The 21,936-nt window shown below is 48.4% G+C and overlaps 1 protein-coding gene across 1 annotated transcript in view; it reads left to right on the top strand.

Annotated features, from left to right (window-relative positions):
* The window catches only part of LOC144947815 (uncharacterized), a 127,269-nt gene that overhangs the window by 8,426 nt on the left and 96,907 nt on the right, over positions 1-21,936 (top strand). Inside the window, exons 2-5 of the mRNA XM_078877171.1 lie at positions 47-118; positions 1,260-1,326; positions 2,506-2,618; positions 4,922-5,044. Of these exons, the coding sequence (XP_078733297.1) occupies positions 109-118; positions 1,260-1,326; positions 2,506-2,618; positions 4,922-5,044 (313 nt within the window). The 5' untranslated portion in view covers positions 47-108. The remainder of the gene's footprint in view (positions 1-46; positions 119-1,259; positions 1,327-2,505; positions 2,619-4,921; positions 5,045-21,936) is intronic.

Raw genomic sequence — 21,936 nt, 5'->3', positions numbered from 1 at the left:
TCCCCCCAGCTGTTCATCTCTCATTGAGCTCCGTCTGTTCCCACAGCGTTGTGAGGAGGGAGCGGTTCGACCGTTGAAGGTGACGCTGCGAGCTGAGCACGTGGAGCTATGGCTACAGGTTCGTACAGGAGCCGGGACCCGGGGCCACACGAGCCCTGACCTCAACACCTCTGTCATGGGTCACGGGGCTCAACTTTCTTACCACAGCCCCATGCCTCTACCCTCTACATGCAGCGTGTGAATCTGCAGCCTGTGTGTGCAGGGCCCTGTGTACAAACATGGCCTGATCACACAGCCCTGTGTACACGCATGGCCTGAGCACACAGCCCTGTGTACACACATATGGCCTTACGGTACAAACCTCGACACAGACATAGCCTTCTGTACTAGAAGCCATAGGACCACTCATATAAATATATAAATCACATCACTTGAAAACTATATGTATTTATGCTCAATATGCACGCAAGTTTGAGCCACTGCTCACTAGAATGCGTGCGGGACCCTGTGTGCCGCATCTGTGACCATGGTAGCCATACGCACGCCAAGTCTCCATCCACAGGCATTGCCGGGCGGCGTGGCAGACGCCGAGCGCCCCTCACAGCTCCCTCGGCGCTGGGCTCGGTGTGGCGCTCACAACCCACCCGGCCACTCGCGGGGCCTGTAGAGCAGCGCGACGCGGCCCGGTGTGGGTGGAGTTCTCTCCCCCTCCGTGCGGGGCGTGCTGCTCGCAGACTCACGGGGGGTTGCGCTCGCGTCGCTCTCCTGCGACTCCCGGCGCGACGCGGCGCGTAGCGGTTGCGCCACCAGGAGCCGTGGGGTGCGCGCGTCTCGTACCACGTGGGGCTGTGGGGGGCGCCATAAAGCGACTCCGCTCCCTGTTCGCATTACAGCAGCGGCTGTCGTGTTGAGCTCTCAGGGACTCGATCTGACCACCTCGAGTCTTGTAGCTGGAGCCTGGCTGGGACCCTCAGTCCCTTAGGCATGGGGATTGGCAGTCGGTGCTGTGGCAGAGAACCCCACTCCGTCGAAAGGTTGGAAGCTAAATCCTTATTGAGGAACGGCTCAGCCCACGCTCTCTATGTTCGCAAAATAAGTACTGTTGAGTTAGAAGCAAGTTGTTATGATGTAGAGGGTATGGCATCTGCCATGGGAATGTGGAATGTGGAATTTCCACCATGCTCCTGGAAGCCAGTCAACGTGAGTCAATGGATTTGAGCGTGACCCCAGTAATCCGGGTTGTGCTGCTGCTGTGACAGACGAGAGATTCAAGAAGAAGACGGAGCAGGTGCGGATTCTCCTGGACGACATGAAGAAGCTCTCCAGGTGAGAAGGACGTCTCCTCACCCGCAATGGGGTTCTCTGCTGCTCTACGTTTTAAGTACAGACAAGGAAGCCATGTTATCTCAATTCAGTGATTAGAGTGAGGAGTACAGCTGATACCTGAATCCCAAACTACTTCTCTCAGTGCAAAGGCCGAGGCAGGGGATGTAGGGAGGGGGGGTGCGGTGACACCGGGGGAGACACACGGGGCATACAATAGACACAGAGAGAGTGTAGATATGAGAGAGGTACTTTGAGAGATACACGGGAAAGGAAACGCAGTGAGAGACATGGATACGTGCCGAAAAATAGTGGGAGACACGGGAGAGGTATTGGGATGCAGGCAGTGTTACGGAGACATGGGGAATTGATGCCATGGAATGAAAACAGGGAGATAGGAAAGAAAAGAGAGGGAGAGATGTGTTTATTTTTAGACAATTTATGAGCATCTGGAAAAACCCACACTATCACCGTACAGATGGAAACAGATGTTGATTAGTCCACTTGCATTACCGTCGTCTCCTGGCAATGCCACTTCGATGCACACGAGAAAGAAGTTTCGCAACATGTGTGCGATCCACCAACCTTCGCCTCCAGTGCTCAGTTACAGACCACATGCATAGCCTCCATCGCCCGGCTCCCCATAGCCACCCTGCATGGCCCCGTGACACACACCACCTGCTGCACAGTGGATGGTAAAGATCCCGTGGCGTCATTCACCAAAGCTGGCCAATATGTGCTGGCATCACGGTGCAACTTTGCAAAATTTGAAACAATTACAGAACCTGTAAAATACTCCATTGGAATTTACAGCAATTATTGTCACCTACTGCAAAAACCTGGCAGTCATGATATTCAGTGAGGCTTTCTGGGCAAACAAGCATAATGATAATAATCCTATCTAGTAGTTACATCACGTAATATTTCTGGTATTTTACTTTTCATTGCATAAATATTGCTTTTACAGTGTGACTATAAACATTGAATTGAACATTCACATATCGTGTGGGAAGATCTAATAGTCCATGATTTAAAACATCGATATGCAAATATATCAAACAAATTTACAATATTCTGCATACACATTCATGACATTTCTATCGATTGCATTTGTGTATTAGCATTTTGTTCGATATAAAAATAAAGTAACCAGAATCCTCAACCGTACCCCTTGTTTTCCAGGTATGACATTTCCACCGTCCCAACCCTGTTGAGAATCAGTAACATCTACGATCCATACAACCTGGAGGAGCGATCCGCCCTAGAAAGAGCCTTCCATAAAGAAGGTGGTGTAGGTGGGTGCTGCTCCTCACTACACAGCACAGCAATTGCACTGCAACGATAAACTCTCCATCTCCTTGATGGACCTGGCTGTGCATTTTGCCATCCACAAGCCTCCAGTTACTGTGACATTTGTGGTCCCAGCGCCTCAGTACCACTGCTAAGCAGCAAGACCACGCTACCCTAGTTAGGGAACCGAGCTGCCCGGCCCAGCGCTTGGCCTGCAGGAGCTGCGGGCGAGAGTCGCGCTGCTCCTCACTGCGGCCTCGCCGCTTCATGGCCCCATGCAGTGTGAGCTGTGACGCTCACCCAGCGTCTGATAATTATATATCAGTGCTAAGAGCTGCTGGGACATTCCGTTTGTCAAAGGTGCGAGTTTTGTTGCAGGAGGTTGTCTTGCGATGAGACAGCTGTTGGGTGTGAGTGTGACAGTTCCTCTTCAACATTATCCCAGAGCACAGACGATGGAGATCGCAGCTCTCAAGCAGAGCACACCCAGAAGGGTAGAACTACTGAGACGCGCATCTCCTGCTTCTCACTGCTCCTGAGTGTCTCCTGGATGACACAGAACCCCATAGGACATGTGATACATTAGGGCTCACTACTGTGGTGTCTTCTGTTTGTATGTCTATGGTGGAATAGCATCGTATGGGACACGTGATACCTAACGTCTAATAGCATTTGTCTGGACCAGTTCTTCCACGGCCTTGAGAAGCACAGTGCTGCAGGAGATGCCCCTCATGTGCCCCAACCAGACTCACGCTGTGTGTGCGCTGTGCCCGTGTGGTTTACTGTGGCACATTCACCACTCGGTGATCCTCTTGAGTGAGAGCCGTTCACTTGGCTCATGAATCGTGCCTCGTGGCATCTCCATGGCTGAGCCTGGCACAGGGATCATCGCCGCGTTCGGGTCAGGGCAACCTCTGTGCAGCCTTAGAGGGGCTGCTGCTGTTGTCTGCCCCCACCCCGCCCTACTGCTGTGCCCCTGCCCCATTTACTCACCCTGAATTAGCCCTGCTGTGCTGCTGCCTCTCCTTCACTCACCCTGCGAGATGTTAACTACATTGCCTGGTATACAGGAGGTCGTGGGTTCTATCCCAACTCTGACACCTGAATATTTGGGAGTTTGCATGTTCTCTCTGTGGTTGCGTGGATTTTTCTCCAGGTCCTCCGGTTTTTCCCTCCACATTTAGAAGTGTTGAGAGTATATGGCTGCTATAAATTATTCACATGATAAGCCACTTCGTTGAGCTATCATTTGTGACCAAGTCGCTTACCTGGTAAAATAGTTTCATTCAGACAGTCCTCGACTTACGAACACCCGACTTACACGTACGAACCATCTTCCATTCAATATTTTTTTTAACATTGACTTAAAACGCGAACTCTCACTTGCAAACTGAACCGGAAAACTATTTTCTTCAACTGAGCGATCCTCTGCGGGTGTAATGAGTCAGCCTCGTGGTGGGCGTGATTGTGTGTGTGGGCATTAAAATACAGTAAATTACTGTTCCGACTTATTAACGGTCCCCCAGGAACTAATTGTGTTCTTAAGTCGAAGACTGTCCGTAGTTTGGTTTAAGTGTTGCTGCCTCTCCCACTCACCCTGGAATCGCCCTGCAGTATTGCTGCCTCTTCCCACACCAGGTGCGAGCTGTAAGCTGTCTTTATTCACATTATGGGGGTTGTTATTAACTTGTAAATGTCTGTGTCCAGGTTAGTGAGCCAGTGGGTTGCTTTAGAAGTAGCCCCGGGAACATCTGAAATGTCTCACAGCGAATGATCGAAGCGGGCAGTGTTGTATGACGTGGTCCATGGTTTGAGGCTGATGACCCCAATTGCACGCTAGACGATGCTTCATTGTCCATTGGTGCAGGAGATCGCTACCGTCCAATGTTCTGGTGTAGTTCAATGGAGGCGACTGCGGGGTGAAGTAAACCAAGAGGGCGTGAGATCAAAGTGAACATGGCAGAGTGCAGCGCAGCTACAGCCCCTGCGTCAGCACAGGGGCTGCGGTTTCTCTGTACACAGCCATGGACAGTCGCGCTAGTCACGTGGTCGATAGGACACGTGCACTATCAGTTGTGCTCATGAGGCAAGTTCTTGCTGCGGTTGTCTCCTAATTTTCATAAAATTGAAAACGCTATCACGAGGAACAGCAAAAGATAGCCATTTGCTGATATAGGGACTTAATGCATTGCCCAACAAAGGGAATGTGTACAGACATCATATGTGTTGAATGCTAATCTTTTACGTCATACAGGCACGAATACTGTGCATGATGTTGAGTTATCTGATGAGTCGCATTGTCTCTCAGAGCTGTTCATGAAGATGATGACGTCCATCTCGCCGGATGCCTCCAACATCCCGGACTCCCTGCAGAGACCCATGGAGTGGGGCACATGGAATGTGCTGAATTATGTTGGATACTCGGATATAAGTGAGTACCGTACTGCACCCACACCAGGGATTCCCATAAACCATAATGCACCCACACCATGAGAATACTGACATAAAGTTAGTACTGACACAGTTAGTAGAGACACAGTGTGGGTACTGATACAGAGTGAGGACTAACATGCAGGGTGAGGACTAAGACATGGTAAAGCCTTACACAGTCGAGGTACACAGTAAGAGTACTGACACAGAGTGAGTACTGGGACAATTAAAACAGACAATGAATACTTACACATACAGCGAGTATTGACACAGTGAGTACTAGAACACAGCGTGTACAAACACAAATTGAGTGCTTACACACAGTGGTGACACAGTAAGAGTCCTGACACACAGTTGGAATTGACACAGCCAGTGGAGACACACAGTGAGGGTACAGAGATTCAGTGAATACTGACACAGTGGTAGTATGGACATACACACACACTGAGGACTTTACACACATTGAGTACCGACACAGTGAGCATGAGGACTGTGGATACTGGCACACACGGTCAGTACTGGCACACAATGAGAGTATTTCTTACATTATTATTCTTCTCAACCTTTCCTCCACCTCTGATGCTGTTGACCACCCCACTCTTCTCTCCACTCTCTCCGACCTCGGCATCTCTGGCACCCCCTCTCCTGGCTCAAGTCTTACCTTACTTCTCACACATCCTCAGTCTCTTCCATCACTCCGTATCCCCTCCCTTCCCTCTCAGTGTCGGTGTTCCGCAGGGTTTGGTTCTGGGTCCCTTACTATTCTCTCTCGCTATATATTTCACCTCTTCAATCTCTGTTCTCAACATTTCTTTATTGACACCCAAATCTTGTTTCTCTTTCCTTCATCGACCTCTTGACCTTTCCTCTCGCATCTCCTCCTGTCTGGCTGCTATCTAATGCTGGATGGTGCTTCACTCTCTCTCTCTCTCTATCCGTCTAAAACATCGTTCATTCTCTTTCCCACCATCTCCTTCCCCCCTCTCTCCCTCACTGCTGCTTCCTCGCACCTCCACCTTGGTGTCACTTTTCGCTCTTCCCTCACTTTCTCCACCAAACATCGCCATGGCTACTGCATCTACCGCTTTTAGCTCTTCAATATCAGCAAAATCCGCCCTCATTTCACTTTCTGACACCAAACTCTTGGTTCATGCTCATATGGACTACTGCAATTATCTTCTTGGTCTCCCTGTCTGCGCTCTCTCTCACTCCCCTCCAACAAATTCAAACTGCTTCTGCAAGGATTATTTTCATCTCCCCTCTAATTCTCACACTTTGCCTCTCCACCTTCAGCTCCACTGGCTTCCCGCTCACGACCGCGGTCATTGGCCTTGCTCCACCTCATCTTGCCGCTCTCTTCTCCTTCTCTGTCCCCTCTCGTCCTCTTCACTCACAATCTTCTGTCTCTCTCTGTCCCTCCTTCTCCCTGTGCCCAATCTCATTTTCAATCTTTCTCCCTCCTTGCACCCCTCCAGTGCAATAGTCTCCTCTACATTCAGCAGCCTCCGTCTTTAACCTCCTTCCACTCCTCTCTTAAAGATCACCTCTTCTTCGTCCATCCGCTTCCCTCCCCTGCCCTTTCGTAATGCCCAAGTACCCTCTATCACTGTCACTCATTCCTCAATCCTTGCATGCTCCCATCATCTCAATCACTCTCTTCTGTCACAATTTTTTTAAACTATGTCAAGCACCTTGAGTGAAAGTGCTCAATAAATATAAAATAAGATAGATACACAAGTGTGAGTACTGACTCACACAGTGGGTATTGACACACAGTAGTTACTGACGGTGTGAGTATCGACAGAGTAGCTACTGATACAAAGTGGGTACTGATAGAGTGAGCATGATTACTGTGAGTACTGGCACACACACAGTGAGTACTTACACAGTGAGAGGACTGCCAGTGAGATGACTGCCTCACACAGTGGGTACAGACACACTGAGATTATTGACACAGTGAGAGTACTGACACAGTGACTCCCGACAGTGTGAGTACTGACACAATGTGAGAACTGTTACAGTGAGTACTGACAATGTGAGTAGTGACACAGGTGGTACAGTACTGACAGAGTGTGAGTAGTGACACATTCAGTATAGATACACAGTGTGAGTCCTGACACAAAGTGAGAGTAGTGACATGAAGTTTGTACTAACACAGTTAGTACAGACACACTGTGTGGGTACTGACACAGATTGAGGACTGACACAGTGAGTACTGGTACAGTGTGAGGAGTCAGTGTGTATTAACGCAGTGTAGGACTGAAACACAGTTTCAAGACTAGCACACAGGTTGAGGATTGACACATGGCGAGTACTGGCACAGTGAGTAGAGGCACACAGTGAGAGTACTGACAGAGTGAGCACTGGCACACAAGTAAAACACTGACACAGAATACTGAAACATACAGTGAGTAGTGAAACACTGAGTAGTAACGCACAGTGAGTACTGATACACACAGTGAGTAGTGACAGTGAGTAGTGACAGTGAGTACTGACAGAGTAGTGACAGAGTGAGTAGTAACACAGTGAGTAGTGACAGTGAGTCGTGACACAGAGTAATGACACACAGAGCAGTGACACAGTGAGTAGTGACACACACAGTGAGTACTGACACACAGTGAGTACTGACACACAGTGAGTAGTGACACACAGCTTGATGAATACATCTGCAAGACAGGCTAGTTGTGCTCGCCATTCAGTGTTTGAGCATGGTGGCCAATGGAGATGTAAGCTCTGACAGAAAGCTGTGCACTGCAGCTCGCTGTTCCAAGTCTGTTCAGTACAGTGATACCTCGGTTCACGAACTTAATTCGTGAACTGACTCTGGTCACGAACCGAATTGGTCGTGAACCGAGGCACATTTTCCCATAGGGTTCAATGTAAATCCGGTTAATCCGTTCTGACCTTTTGTTTTGGTTTTTGAAGCACAAAAATATGAAACAAATTACAATACACATTAGTACTGTACAGTATAGTAATGTATAAAGAGAGAACACTAACCTTGCTTGAGATGACTTCAGTAAGCACTGAAACGGGTGAACTGTACAATACAGTAAGTACAGTATTGTACAGAACAGTAGTACAGTACTGTATGTGCTAAAAAGCACACCAAAAAGCAAAAAGTCACTGAAAGTGTCTTCACAGTACTCACAGTACTTCTTTCTGCATCTCTTCTTCTCTCCACGATCTTCCTACAGAAAGTCACGACCATGTGACAGCCTGGAAATAGCATTAAAATGGCCGCGGCTCCTGTTCGTGAACCGAAGCGGAGTTCATGAACCGGAGCAGATTTTTATGAACTTTTCTGTTCGTGAACCGAGTTGTTCGTGAACAGAAGCGTTCGTGAACCGAGGTATCACTGTATTCTCCCTCGAGACAGCCAGCGCACCTCTGTGTGAAGTCATCGTTGCTCGTGTTCAGATCCCATGGCTTCGCACAGCTTTAAAAACAGTCGAGCATTAAGTGGCCTTGACTTAACCAAGTTGATTACTTTAACAGCGGCATTTAATATTGCATGCAAATCAGAACTCATTGTTGTTGGAGGCCAACGCTTCCTGATGTGTATCATGCAGTGGGTCCACTGCGCACCGCGATTTTCATTCCTAATCCATGCTGCGAGTCCTTTCACCCGCCCAATCATTGACGCGGCCGCGTCAACACCAACTTGGGTGCAGGGATTACAGCTCAAACCGTGTTCAGAGATAAAGTGGTGGACAATGTGAAGAATGTCCTCTGGTTGTATTCCCCTTTACACTCTTGCAGAAGGAGACATGCTTACAAATGTCGTCAATGTCCCTGCATCGTACACATGCAACCAGCTGTGCCTCCCCACTGATACCTGTAGACTCATCGATCTGGAGGGCAAATTAATTACCCATTTTAAGTTTTTCCACAATTTAATCGATAATATCGGTGGCCATGTCACCCATCCTTCAGGACACTGTGTCACGTGACAAAGAAACGCTCTTAAATGCGTCCACTGCTTTTGTGTCAAGCCTGGTCTCTGCAAGCACGATGGCTGTGGGCAACATGAGATCGTCAGCTACAAGCAGCGACACTGCATGAGACGCCTCAAGTGCTTTGGCTGATGTTGTTGAGGCTGTTTTCATTGTGAATTGACACGACCTAAAGTGGGAGAGCTTTCTCTGAAAACAACTCAGCTGGCTTGCAGACTTAAGGCATTGGTGTTTCCTGTTGAGATGCCGTTACAGATGGGCCGGCTTCATGCTCTTCTTAGCCACAATCTCTCTGCACAGGAAGCGTAGAGGTTAAGGAGGATTGGAGGTCGTGGAAGTAAATCCAAACATGGAATATGCTTCGCGAAATTGGCTGTATTTTGTGGGCTCTGTGTTCACCTTTTTTGCCATTTCTGCTTCTTCGTCACTGTTTCTGTCTTTATTGCTGCTAGTAGCGCATTTTAACCAATTGTCCATTTTGTGAGGTATCCTAACTAGCTGGTAACTGCAAGTGAATAAACAAAGCATCAGACGATCAGCATGCACCACGTAGTTTGTTTGCACTCGCTGGTTACTCTTGGAAACTACGTTGTTTACAATCAGTGAGTTTAGAAAGGGCTTTTATATCGTTATAGGTTTCCATGAGGATTGCTATTTTATATTGCCAGAATTATACATTCTCCAACGACTCTCGTGTATGATATAATTTCACACATTTATACATCACCTCACATTCCCCCTGGGGTCCGCGTACCCCCAGCTGAGAACCACTGGTTGACTGTGTAGTTCTTAGTTTGGGTTGCATGGCCACAGTCGCATTGTGACTTGTCTTTAGTTTTACATTTATGAATGAGATGAAGCAGTGAAATGTTTCACCAGTGTCTTCAAGGACGAATGTCAAAGCCAGGTGGTGTGATGTTTGGGTCTCAAATGAGGTGTTTATTTTGGATATCCAATTAGCACCCGCGCTTCCGATTAGCACGGCTGGCTATATACATACATGTCCGCATCGTTCCATCTGTTCCCCGGAATTGTTCTGGATCTGGGTGAGATTCTAGGATGGAGAGAGCAGTGCGATCCCAGAAGGACGATCGGGACTTGATTTGGTAACGAGGAACATTGCCGAGGTCTTGGTTGATGGGTCAGTGGTTGTTGTTGGCAAGAAGACGTGGAAACTGCCTTGCAGTTTGTGCAACGTCTCTGTGGATTATTGGTGGCAGAATGTTAATCAGAACAGGGAGCCAGGGGACTGGTGTCAGTTTCAGTGTTCCGGGTGAGTAGTGACACATTGAGTCATGACTCAATCTGTCATTGAGTACTGACAGAGTATGGACACAGTAAGTAGTGACATGCAGTGAGCATTGACACAGAGTGAGTACTCACAGAGTATGGACACAGTAAGTAGTGACATGCAGTGAGCATTGACACAGAGTGAGTACTGACAAAGAGTGATGGCGCATAATAGGAGTTCAGATAAACTGAGGACTGACACATAATGAGAGTACTGACACAATCTGAGTACTGACACAGTGAGAGTACTGACACAGTGAGAGTGCTGACGCACAGTGAGAGTACTGACACAGTGAGTGCTGACACAGTGAGTGCTGACACACAGTGAGAGTGCTGACACACAGTGAGAGTACTGACACAGTGAGAGTACTGGCACAGTGAGAGTACTGACACACAGTGAGAGTACTGACACACAGTGAGAGTACTGACACAGTGAGAGTGCTGACACACAGTGAGAGTACTGGCACAGTGAGAGTACTGACACAGTGAGAGTACTGACACACAGTGAGAGTACTGGCACAGTGAGTACTGACACGCAGTGGGAGTACTGACACACAGTGAGAGTACTGACACACAGTGAGAGTGCTGACACAGTGAGAGTACTGACACACAGTGAGAGTGCTGACACAGTGAGAGTAATGACACACAGTGAGAGTACTGACACACTGAGTACTGACACACTGAGTACTGACACACAGTGAGAGCACCGACACACAGTGAGAGTATCGACACACAGTGAGAGTACTGACACAGTGAGAGTACTGACACACAGTGAGAGTATCGACACACAGTGAGAGTACTGACACAGTGAGAGTACTGGCACAGTGAGAGTACTGACGCACAGTGAGAGTATCGACACACAGTGAGAGTGCTGACACAGCGAGAGTACTGGCACAGTGAGAGTACTGACACACAGTGAGAGTACTGACACAGTGAGAGTACTGACACGCAGTGAGAGTACTGACACAGTGAGAGTACTGACACAGTGAGAGTACTGACACAGTGAGAGTACTGACACTCAATGAGAGTGCTGAGACAGTGAGAGTACTGACACAGTGAGAGTACTGACACAGTGAGAGTACTGACACGCAGTGAGAGTGCTGACACAGTGAGAGTACTGACACACAGTGAGAGTACTGACACGCAGTGAGAGTACTGACACACAGTGAGAGTGCTGACACAGTGAGAGTACTGACACACAGTGAGAGTACTGACACACAGTGAGAGTGCTGACACAGTGAGAGTACTGACACGCAGTGAGAGTACTGACACACAGTGAGAGTACTGACACAGTGAGAGTACTGACACGCATTGAGAGTACTGACACGCAGTGAGAGTACTGACACAGTGAGAGTACTGACACGCATTGAGAGTACTGACACGCAGTGAGAGTACTGACACGCAGTGAGAGTACTGACACGCAGTGAGAGTACTGACACACAGTGAGAGTACTGACGCACAGTGAGAGTACTGACACACAGTGAGAGTACTGACACAGTGAGAGTACTGACAGTCAGTGAGAGTACTGACACAGTGAAAGTACTGGCACAGTGAGAGTACTGACGCGCAGTGAGAGTACTGACACGCAGTGAGAGTACTGAAACAGTGAGAGTACTGACACAGTGAGAGTACTGACACACAGTGTGAGTACTGACACAGTGTGAGCGCTGACACAGTGAGAGTACTGACACAGTGTGAGTACTGACACAGTGAGAGTACTGACACAGTGAGAGTGCTGACACACAGTGAGCACTGACACAGTGAGAGTACTGACACACAGTGAGAGTACTGACACGCAGTGAGAGTACTGACACACAGTGAGAGTACTGACACAGTGAGAGTACTGACACACAGTGAGAGTACTGACACACAGTGAGAGTACTGACACACAGAGAGAGTACTGACACAGTGAGAGTACTGACACAGTGAGAGTACTGACGCACAGTGAGAGTACTGACACACAGTGAGAGTACTGACACAGTGAGAGTACTGACACAGTGAGAGTACTGACGCACAGTGAGAGTACTGACACAGTGAGAGTACTGACACACAGTGAGAGTACTGACACGCAGTGAGAGAACTGACAGTGAGAGTACTGACGCACAGTGAGAGTGCTGACACAGTGAGAGTACTGACACACAGTGAGAGTACTGACACGCAGTGAGAGAACTGACAGTGAGAGTACTGACGCACAGTGAGAGCACTGACATAGTGTGAGTACTGACACAGTGAGAGCACTGACACAGTGAGAGTGCTGACACGCAGTGAGAGTACTGACACGCAGTGAGAGTACTGAAACAGTGAGAGTACTGACACAGTGAGAGTACTGACACAGTGAGAGTACTGACACAGTGAGAGTGCTGACACATAGTGAGCACTGACACAGTGAGAGTACTGACACACAGTGTGAGTACTGACACAGTGTGAGCACTGACACAGTGAGAGTACTGACACAGTGTGAGTACTGACACAGTGAGAGTACTGACACAGTGAGAGTGCTGACACACAGTGAGCACTGACACAGTGAGAGTACTGACACACAGTGAGAGTACTGACACGCAGTGAGAGTACTGACACACAGTGAGAGTACTGACACAGTGAGAGTACTGACACACAGTGAGAGTACTGACACACAGTGAGAGTACTGACACACAGAGAGAGTACTGACACAGTGAGAGTACTGACACAGTGAGAGTACTGACGCACAGTGAGAGTACTGACACACAGTGAGAGTACTGACACAGTGAGAGTACTGACACAGTGAGAGTACTGACGCACAGTGAGAGTACTGACACAGTGAGAGTACTGACACACAGTGAGAGTACTGACACGCAGTGAGAGAACTGACAGTGAGAGTACTGACGCACAGTGAGAGTGCTGACACAGTGAGAGTACTGACACACAGTGAGAGTACTGACACGCAGTGAGAGAACTGACAGTGAGAGTACTGACGCACAGTGAGAGCACTGACATAGTGTGAGTACTGACACAGTGAGAGCACTGACACAGTGAGAGTGCTGACACGCAGTGAGAGTACTGACACGCAGTGAGAGTACTGACATGCAGTGAGAGTACTGACGCACAGTGAGAGTACTGACACACAGTGAGAGTACTGACGCAGTGAGAGTACTGACACAGTGAGAGTACTGACACAGTGAGAGTACTGACAGACAGTGAGAGTGCTGACACACTGAGAGTACTGACACAGTGAGAGTACTGACACAGTGAGACCACTGACACACAGTGAGAGTACTGACACAGTGAGTACTGACACAGTGAGAGTGCTGACACACAGTGAGAGTGCTGACGCACAGTGAGATTACTGACACGCAGTGAGATTACTGACACGCAGTGAGATTACTGACACAGTGAGAGTACTGACACAGTGAGAGTACTGACACAGTGAGAGTGCTGACACAGTGAGAGTGCTGGCACAGTGAGAGTACTCACACAGTGAGAGTACTGACACACAGAGTGACTAGTGACACAGTGAGAGTACTGACACACAGTGAGAGCACTGACACACAGTGAGAGTACTGACACACTCATGGGACTGACAGTATTGACATGAATGTATGGACACACAGTAAGTACTGACACAGTAAGCACTGACAGAGTGATTAGTGACACAGAGTAGTGACACTGAATCTGTACACAGATTAGTGACACACAGATTGAGTAGTGACAGTGAGCAGTGACACGCACTGAGTAGTGACACACAAAGTAGTAACACAGTGAGTGGTGACACACAGAGTGAGTAGTAACACACAGAGTAGTGACACACAGAGTGAGTAGTGACACACAGAGTGAGTAGTGACACAGAGTGAGTGGTGACACACACAGAGTGAGTGGTGACACACAGAGTGAGTAGTGACACACAGAGTGAGTAGTGACACAGAGTGAGTGGTGACACACACAGAGTGAGTGGTGACACACAGAGTGAGTAGTGACACACAGAATGAGTGGTGACACAGTAGTGACACACAGAGTAGTGACACACAGAGTAGTGACACAGAGTAGTGACACACACAGAGTGAGTGGTGACAGAGTGCGTGGTGACACAGTAGTGACACAGAGTGAGTAGTGACACACGGAGTAGTGACACACAGAGTGCGTGGTGACACAGTAGTGACACAGAGTGAGTAGTGACAAACACTGAGTGAGTAGTTACACAGAGTAGTGACACACACAGGGTGAGTAGTGACACACACACAGAGTGAGTAGTGACACACACAGAGTGAGTAGTGACACAGAGTGAGTAGTGACACAGAGTGAGTAGTGACACACACACAGTGAGTAGTGACACACACAGAGTGAGTAGTGACAAACACTGAGTGAGTAGTTACACAGAGTGAGTAGTGACACACACACAGTGAGTAGTGACACACACAGAGTGAGTAGTGACACACACAGAGTGAGTAGTGACACACACAGAGTGAGTAGTGACACAGAGTGAGTAGTGACACACACACAGTGAGTAGTGACACACACAGAGTGAGTAGTGACACACACAGAGTGAGTAGTGACAAACACTGAGTGAGTAGTTACACAGAGTGAGTAGTGACACACACAGAGTGAGTAGTGACACACACAGAGTGAGTAGTGACACAGAGTGAGTAGTGACACACACACAGTGAGTAGTGACACACACAGAGTGAGTAGTGGCAAACACTGAGTGAGTAGTTACACAGAGTGAGTAGTGACACACACAGGGTGAGTAGTGACACACACACAGAGTGAGTAGTGACACACACAGAGTGAGTAGTGACACAGAGTGAGTAGTGACACACACAGAGTGAGTAGTGACACACACAGAGTGAGTAGTGACACAGAGTGAATAGTGACACACACAGAGTGGGTGGTGACACACACAGAGTGAGTAGTGACACACACAGAGTGGGTGGTGACACACACAGAGTGAGTAGTGACACAGAGTGAGTAGTGACACACACACAGTGAGTAGTGACACACACAGAGTGAGTAGTGACACAGAGTGAGTAGTGACACAGAGTGAGTAGTGACACACAGTGAGTGGTGACACAGAGTGAGTAGTGACACACAGTGAGTGGTGACACAGAGTGAGTAGTGACACACAGTGAGTAGTGACACACACAGTGAGTAGTGACACAGAGGGTGAGTAGTGACACAGAGGGTGAGTAGTGACACACACAGTGAGTAGTGACACACACAGAGTGAGTGGTGACACACACACAATGAGTAGTGACACACACAGAGTGAGTAGTGACACAGAGGGTGAGTAGTGACACACACAGTGAGTAGTGACACACACAGAGTGAGTAGTGACACACATAGAGTGAGTAGTGACACACACACAGTGAGTAGTGACACACACAGTGAGTAGTGACACACACAGTGAGTAGTGACACACATAGTGAGTAGTGACACACACAGAGTGAGTGGTGACACACACAGAGTGAGTAGTGACACACACAGAGTGAGTAGTGACACACACAGTGAGTGGTAACACACACACAGTGAGTAGTGACACACATAGAGTGAGTAGTGACACACACACAGTGAGTAGTGACACACACAGTGAGTAGTGACACACACAGTGAGTAGTGACACACATAGTGAGTAGTGACACACACAGAGTGAGTGGTGACACACACAGAGTGATTAGTGACACAGAGTAGTGACACTGAATCTGTACACAGATTAGTGACACACAGATTGAGTAGTGACAGTGAGCAGTGACACGCACTGAGTAGTGACACACAAAGTAGTAACACAGTGAGTGGTGACACACAGAGTGAGTAGTAACACACAGAGTAGTGACACACAGAGTGAGTAGTGACACACAGAGTAGTGACACACAGAGTGAGTAGTAACACACAGAGTAGTGACACACAGAGTGAGTAGTGACACACAGAGTGAGTAGTGACACAGAGTGAGTGGTGACACACACAGAGTGAGTGGTGACACACAGAGTGAGTAGTGACACACAGAGTGAGTAGTGACACAGAGTGAGTGGTGACACACACAGAGTGAGTGGTGACACACAGAATGAGTGGTGACACAGTAGTGACACACAGAGTAGTGACACACAGAGTAGTGACACAGAGTAGTGACACACACAGAGTGAGTGGTGACAGAGTGCGTGGTGACATAGTAGTGACACAGAGTGAGTAGTGACACACGGAGTAGTGACACACAGAGTGCGTGGTGACACAGTAGTGACACACAGAGTGAGTAGTGACAAACACTGAGTGAGTAGTTACACAGAGTGAGTAGTGACACACACAGGGTGAGTAGTGACACACACACAGAGTGAGTAGTGACACACACAGAGTGAGTAGTGACACACACAGTGAGTAGTGACACACACAGAGTGAGTGGTGACACCCACAAAGTGAGTGGTGACACACAGAGTGAGTGGTGACACAGAGTGAGTAGTGACACACACAGAGTGAGTGGTGACACAGAGTGAGTAGTGACACACACAGAGTGGTGACACCCACAGAGTGAGTGGTGACACACAGAGTGAGTAGTGACACAGAGTGAGTGGTGACACACAGAGTGAGTAGTGACACACACAGAGTGAGTGGTGACACACAGAGTGAGTAGTGACACACAGAGTGAGTGGTGACACAGAGTGAGTGGCGATATTTCGATCTTATGATCGCGATACGACAAAATTGGAAAATATTTTCAATTTCGCGTGGCAGGCAAACGCAGCAGTGTACGATGAGTACAGTACAATATGATACGTTACGATACGTTCAATGCATGTATGATACGTAGCTTTAGCGATTTCATTTTAGGGTTACCACGATACGATACGTTCAATGCATGTTAAAAGTTTTTTTTTATAGCAGATAGGATTGTTTCCTGAAAAAACTTTATATTAAATTGCAGTTCATATAGGTAGGCTAAGAATTTACCTTGATTTTTTACTTTACATTTTACTGTGCAATACAGTATTGTAATTAATAAATACATACAGTATATAGTTTATACAGTACGCTACTGTACATTTTTCTGTTTTGCTAAATTATCACCATTCTTTAAGACTCCTGGGTAGGCTAGGCCATCTTCGACTTACGATATTTTTGACTTATGATGGGGTCGTCGTAACGCATCTCCATTGTAAGTAGAGGACTACCTGTACTGACACAATCTGAGTACTGACACGCAGTGAGAGTGCTGACACACAGTGAGGGTAATGACACAGTGAGAGCGCTGATACAGTGTGAGTACTGACACAGTGAGGCTGCTGACAGTCAGTGAGGGTACTCGCAGTGAGAGTACTGACACTCAATGAGAGTACTGACACAGTGAGGGTAATGACACGCAGTGAGGGTAATGACACAGTGAGAGCACTGATACAGTGTGAGTACTGACACAGTGAGGCTACTGACAGTGAGAGTACTGACACACAGTGAGAGTGCTGACACACAGTGAGAGTAATGACACACAGTGAGTACTCATACGCAGTGAGAGTACTGACACACAGTGACTAGTGACACAGTGAGGGTGCTGACACAACGGTAGTAATGAGACAGTGAGAGTACTGACACAGTGAGAGTATTGACAGTGACACATTGAGATTGCTGACACAGTACTGTACTGACACACTCATGGGACTGACAGTGACAGTATTGACATGAGTGTATGGACACACAGTAAGTACTGACACAGTAAGCACTGACATAGTTAGTAGTGACACAGTATGTACACAGAGTGAGTAGTGACAGAGTACTGACACAGTGGGTAGTGACAGAGTACTGACACAGAGTGGGTAGTGACACACAGAGTGGGTAGTGACACACGGAGTGATTAGTGGCAGTGAGCAGTGACACACACAGTGAGTAGTAACACTGAGTAGTGACACAAAGAGTACTGACACAGCATTGACACACAGTGAATAGTGACACACATAAGGAGTAGTGGCACAGTAAGTAGACACTCGGAGTGAGTAGTGACACAGTGAGTGTACTCATTTTAGTTACACAGAATATGAATACAGTGAGTAGGGATACACATAGGGAGTAGTGACACAGTGAATACTGACACATTGAGTGTAAAGAGTGACAGTGAGTAGTGACACACATAGTGAGTAGTGACACACACAGTAAGTAGTGGCACAGTACTGACATACAAAGTACTGACACAGTAGTGACACCCAGTGAATAGTGACACACATAGGCAGTAGTGGCACAGTAAGTAGTGACACTCGGAGTGAGTAGTGACACAGTGAGTGTACTCATTTTAGTGACACAGCAGTGACACAGTGAGTAGTGACACACAGTGAGAAGTGACAGTGAGTAGTGATACAGTAGTTACAAAGTGAGTAGTGATACAGAATGAGAAGTGACACACATAGTGAGTAGTGACACAGTGAGTAGTGACACAGGGAGTAGTGACACACAAAGTAGTTACATAGTGAGTAGTGATACAGAATGAGTACTGACACACACATAGTGAGTAGTGACAAAGTGGGTAGTGACTGAATAGTAAAACAGAGTGAGTAGTGACACAGTGAGTACTGACACACAGTGAGTGTATTGACAGTGGCAGTGAGAATGCTGACAGTACTGTACTGACACAGTGACAGAATTAATGCGAGAGTACGGACATACAGAGTGAGTGGTGACACACAGAGTGAGTAGTGACACACAGAGTGAGTGGTGACACACAGAGTGAGTAGTGACACACAGAGTGAGTAGTGACACACAGTGAGTGGTGACACACAGAGTGAGTAGTGACACACAGAGTGAGTAGTGACACACAGAGTGAGTGGTGACACAGAGTGAGTAGTGACACACAGAGTGAGTGGTGACACACAGTGAGTGGTGACACACAGAGTGAGTAGTGACACACAGAGTGAGTAGTGACACACAGTGAGTGGTGACACACAGAGTGAGTGGTGACACACAGAGTGAGTAGTGACACACAGAGTGAGTGGTGACACACAGAGTGAGTAGTGACACACAGAGTGAGTGGTGACACACAGAGTGAGTGGTGACACACAGAGTGAGTAGTGACACACAGTGAGTGGTGACACACAGAGTGAGTAGTGACACACAGAGTGAGTAGTGACACACAGAGTGAGTGGTGACACACAGAGTGAGTAGTGACACACAGAGTGAGTGGTGACACACAGAGTGAGTAGTGACACACAGAGTGAGTGGTGACACACAGAGTGAGTAGTGACACACAGAGTAGTGACACGCAGAGTGAGTGGTGACACAGAGTGAGTAGTGACACACAGTGAGTGGTGACACACAGTGAATAATAACAGAGTGAGTGGTGACACACATAGAGTGAGTGGTGACACACACAGAGTGAGTAGTGACACAGAGTGAGTAGTGACACAGAGTGAGTAGTGACACACACAGAGTGAGTAGTGACACACACAGTGAGTAGTGACACACACAGTGTTGTGTTTACGACCGCCACGTACCCCGTGTGCTCGCTGTGCCATGTTCCTCAAGGGCCGTGAGCGCCTTTTCTGGGACGCTGCTGCTGCTGCTGTTGTTGTAGCTGCTGTTGTTGTAGCTGTTGTTGTAGCTGCTGTTGTTGTTGTAGTTGCTGCTGTTGTTGTAGCTGCTGCTGTTGTTGTTGTAGCTGCTGCTGTTGTAGCTGCTGCTGTTGTTGTAGCTGCTATTGTTGTTATTGTATCTGCTGCTGGCTAAGCGTGACGACTTCCGCCGTGTCACAAATCAACATCGACTTACAGAGCGAGAGAGCTCACACACAGCCTGACTACTTACACACAGTGAGAGTACTCACTCTTACTGTGCACCAGTACTTACACTGTGAGTAGTGACACACAGTGAGAGTACTGATAGTGCTTACTGTCAGTGAGTAGTGGAACAGTGTGAGGGTAATGACAGTGTGAGTACTGACACACAGGGACAGTGGGACTAATGACACACAGCGAGTACTGGCACTGCAAGTTACGACACAGTGAGGGTGCTCACACACTGTGACCAGTGACACACACGGTGAGTACTGACACAGTGATAGTACTGGCACACAGTAAGAGTACTGACACAAGTAACACTGATGAATGGCACAGTGAGAGTACTGACACAGTGAGGTCTGACATTCAACGTGACACACGGTGAGTAATGATACAGTAGTAAGAGTCCTGACAGTGCTCACTGACACACAGTGAGTACTGGCACTGTGAGCATTGACACAGTGAGTACTGGCACAGTGTGAGCACTGACACACAGTAAGTACTGACATGCAGTGTGAGCACTGACAAACACAGTGAGTACTGACATGCAGTGAGCGAAGTGAACCACGGTGTGAGCACCGACACGGCATGACGGTAGTGACACAGAGCTGGCACACAGCGAGTAGTGACACACAGCGAGTAGTGGCACACAGCGAGTAGTGACACACAGCGAGTAGTGGCACACAGCGAGTAGTGACACACAGCGAGTGGTGACACACAGCGAGTAGTGACACACAGCGAGTAGTGGCACACAGCGAGTAGTGGCACACAGCGAGTAGTGACACACAGCGAGTGGTGACACACAGCGAGTAGTGACACACAGCGAGTAGTGACACACAGCGAGTAGTGGCACACAGCGAGTAGTGGCACACAGCGAGTAGTGGCACACAGCGAGTAGTGACACAGAGAAGTGACACACAGCGAGTAGTGACACACAGCGAGTAGTGACACAGAGTAGTGACACACAGCGAGCAGTGACACACAGCGAGTAGTGACACACAGCGAGTAGTGGCACACTGCGAGTAGTGACACACTGCGAGTAGTGGCACACAGCGAGTAGTGACACAGAGTAGTGACACACAGCGAGTAGTGACACACAGCGAGTAGTGACACACAGCGAGTAGTGACACAGAGTAGTGGCACACAGCGAGTAGTGACACACAGCGAGTAGTGACACAGAGTAGTGGCACACAGCGAGTAGTGACACACAGCGAGTAGTGACACAGAGTAGTGGCACACAGCGAGTAGTGGCACACAGCGAGTAGTGACACAGAGTAGTGACACAGAGTAGTGACACACAGCGAGTAGTGGCACACAGCGAGTAGTGACACACAGCGAGTAGTGGCACACAGCGAGTAGTGACACACTGCGAGTAGTGGCACACAGCGAGTAGTGACACAGAGTAGTGACACACAGCGAGTAGTGACACACAGCGAGTAGTGGCACAGAGAAGTGACACACAGCGAGTAGTGACACACAGCGAGTAGTGACACACAGCGAGTAGTGACACAGAGTAGTGACACACAGCGAGTAGTGACACACAGCGAGTAGTGACACAGCGAGTAGTGACACAGCGAGTAGTGACACACAGCGAGTAGTGACACAGCGTAGTGACACACAGCGAGTAGTGACACACAGCGAGTAGTGGCACACAGCGAGTAGTGACACAGAGAAGTGACACACAGCGAGTAGTGACACACAGCGAGTAGTGACACACAGCGAGTAGTGACACAGCGAGTAGTGACACAGCGAGTAGTGACACACAGCGAGTAGTGACACAGCGAGTAGTGACACACAGCGAGTGTAGCAGTCGTAGTAGTCGCGGCGCGTGCGTCGTAGTCACCGGTAGCGGCGTGGCGCACGCAGCGCGCTGCCTGGAGCAGTGACACCACGTGGTGGTGGTGGTGCTCACGTGAGCAGTACCACGTAGTGGTGGTC

The sequence above is a fragment of the Lampetra fluviatilis genome, chromosome 3, assembly GCF_964198595.1.
Source record: "Lampetra fluviatilis chromosome 3, kcLamFluv1.1, whole genome shotgun sequence".
In the NCBI taxonomy this organism is placed as follows: domain Eukaryota; kingdom Metazoa; phylum Chordata; class Hyperoartia; order Petromyzontiformes; family Petromyzontidae; genus Lampetra; species Lampetra fluviatilis.
The sequence above is the reverse complement of the archived record's forward strand: the minus strand, read 5'-3'. Positions and strand labels throughout refer to the sequence as shown.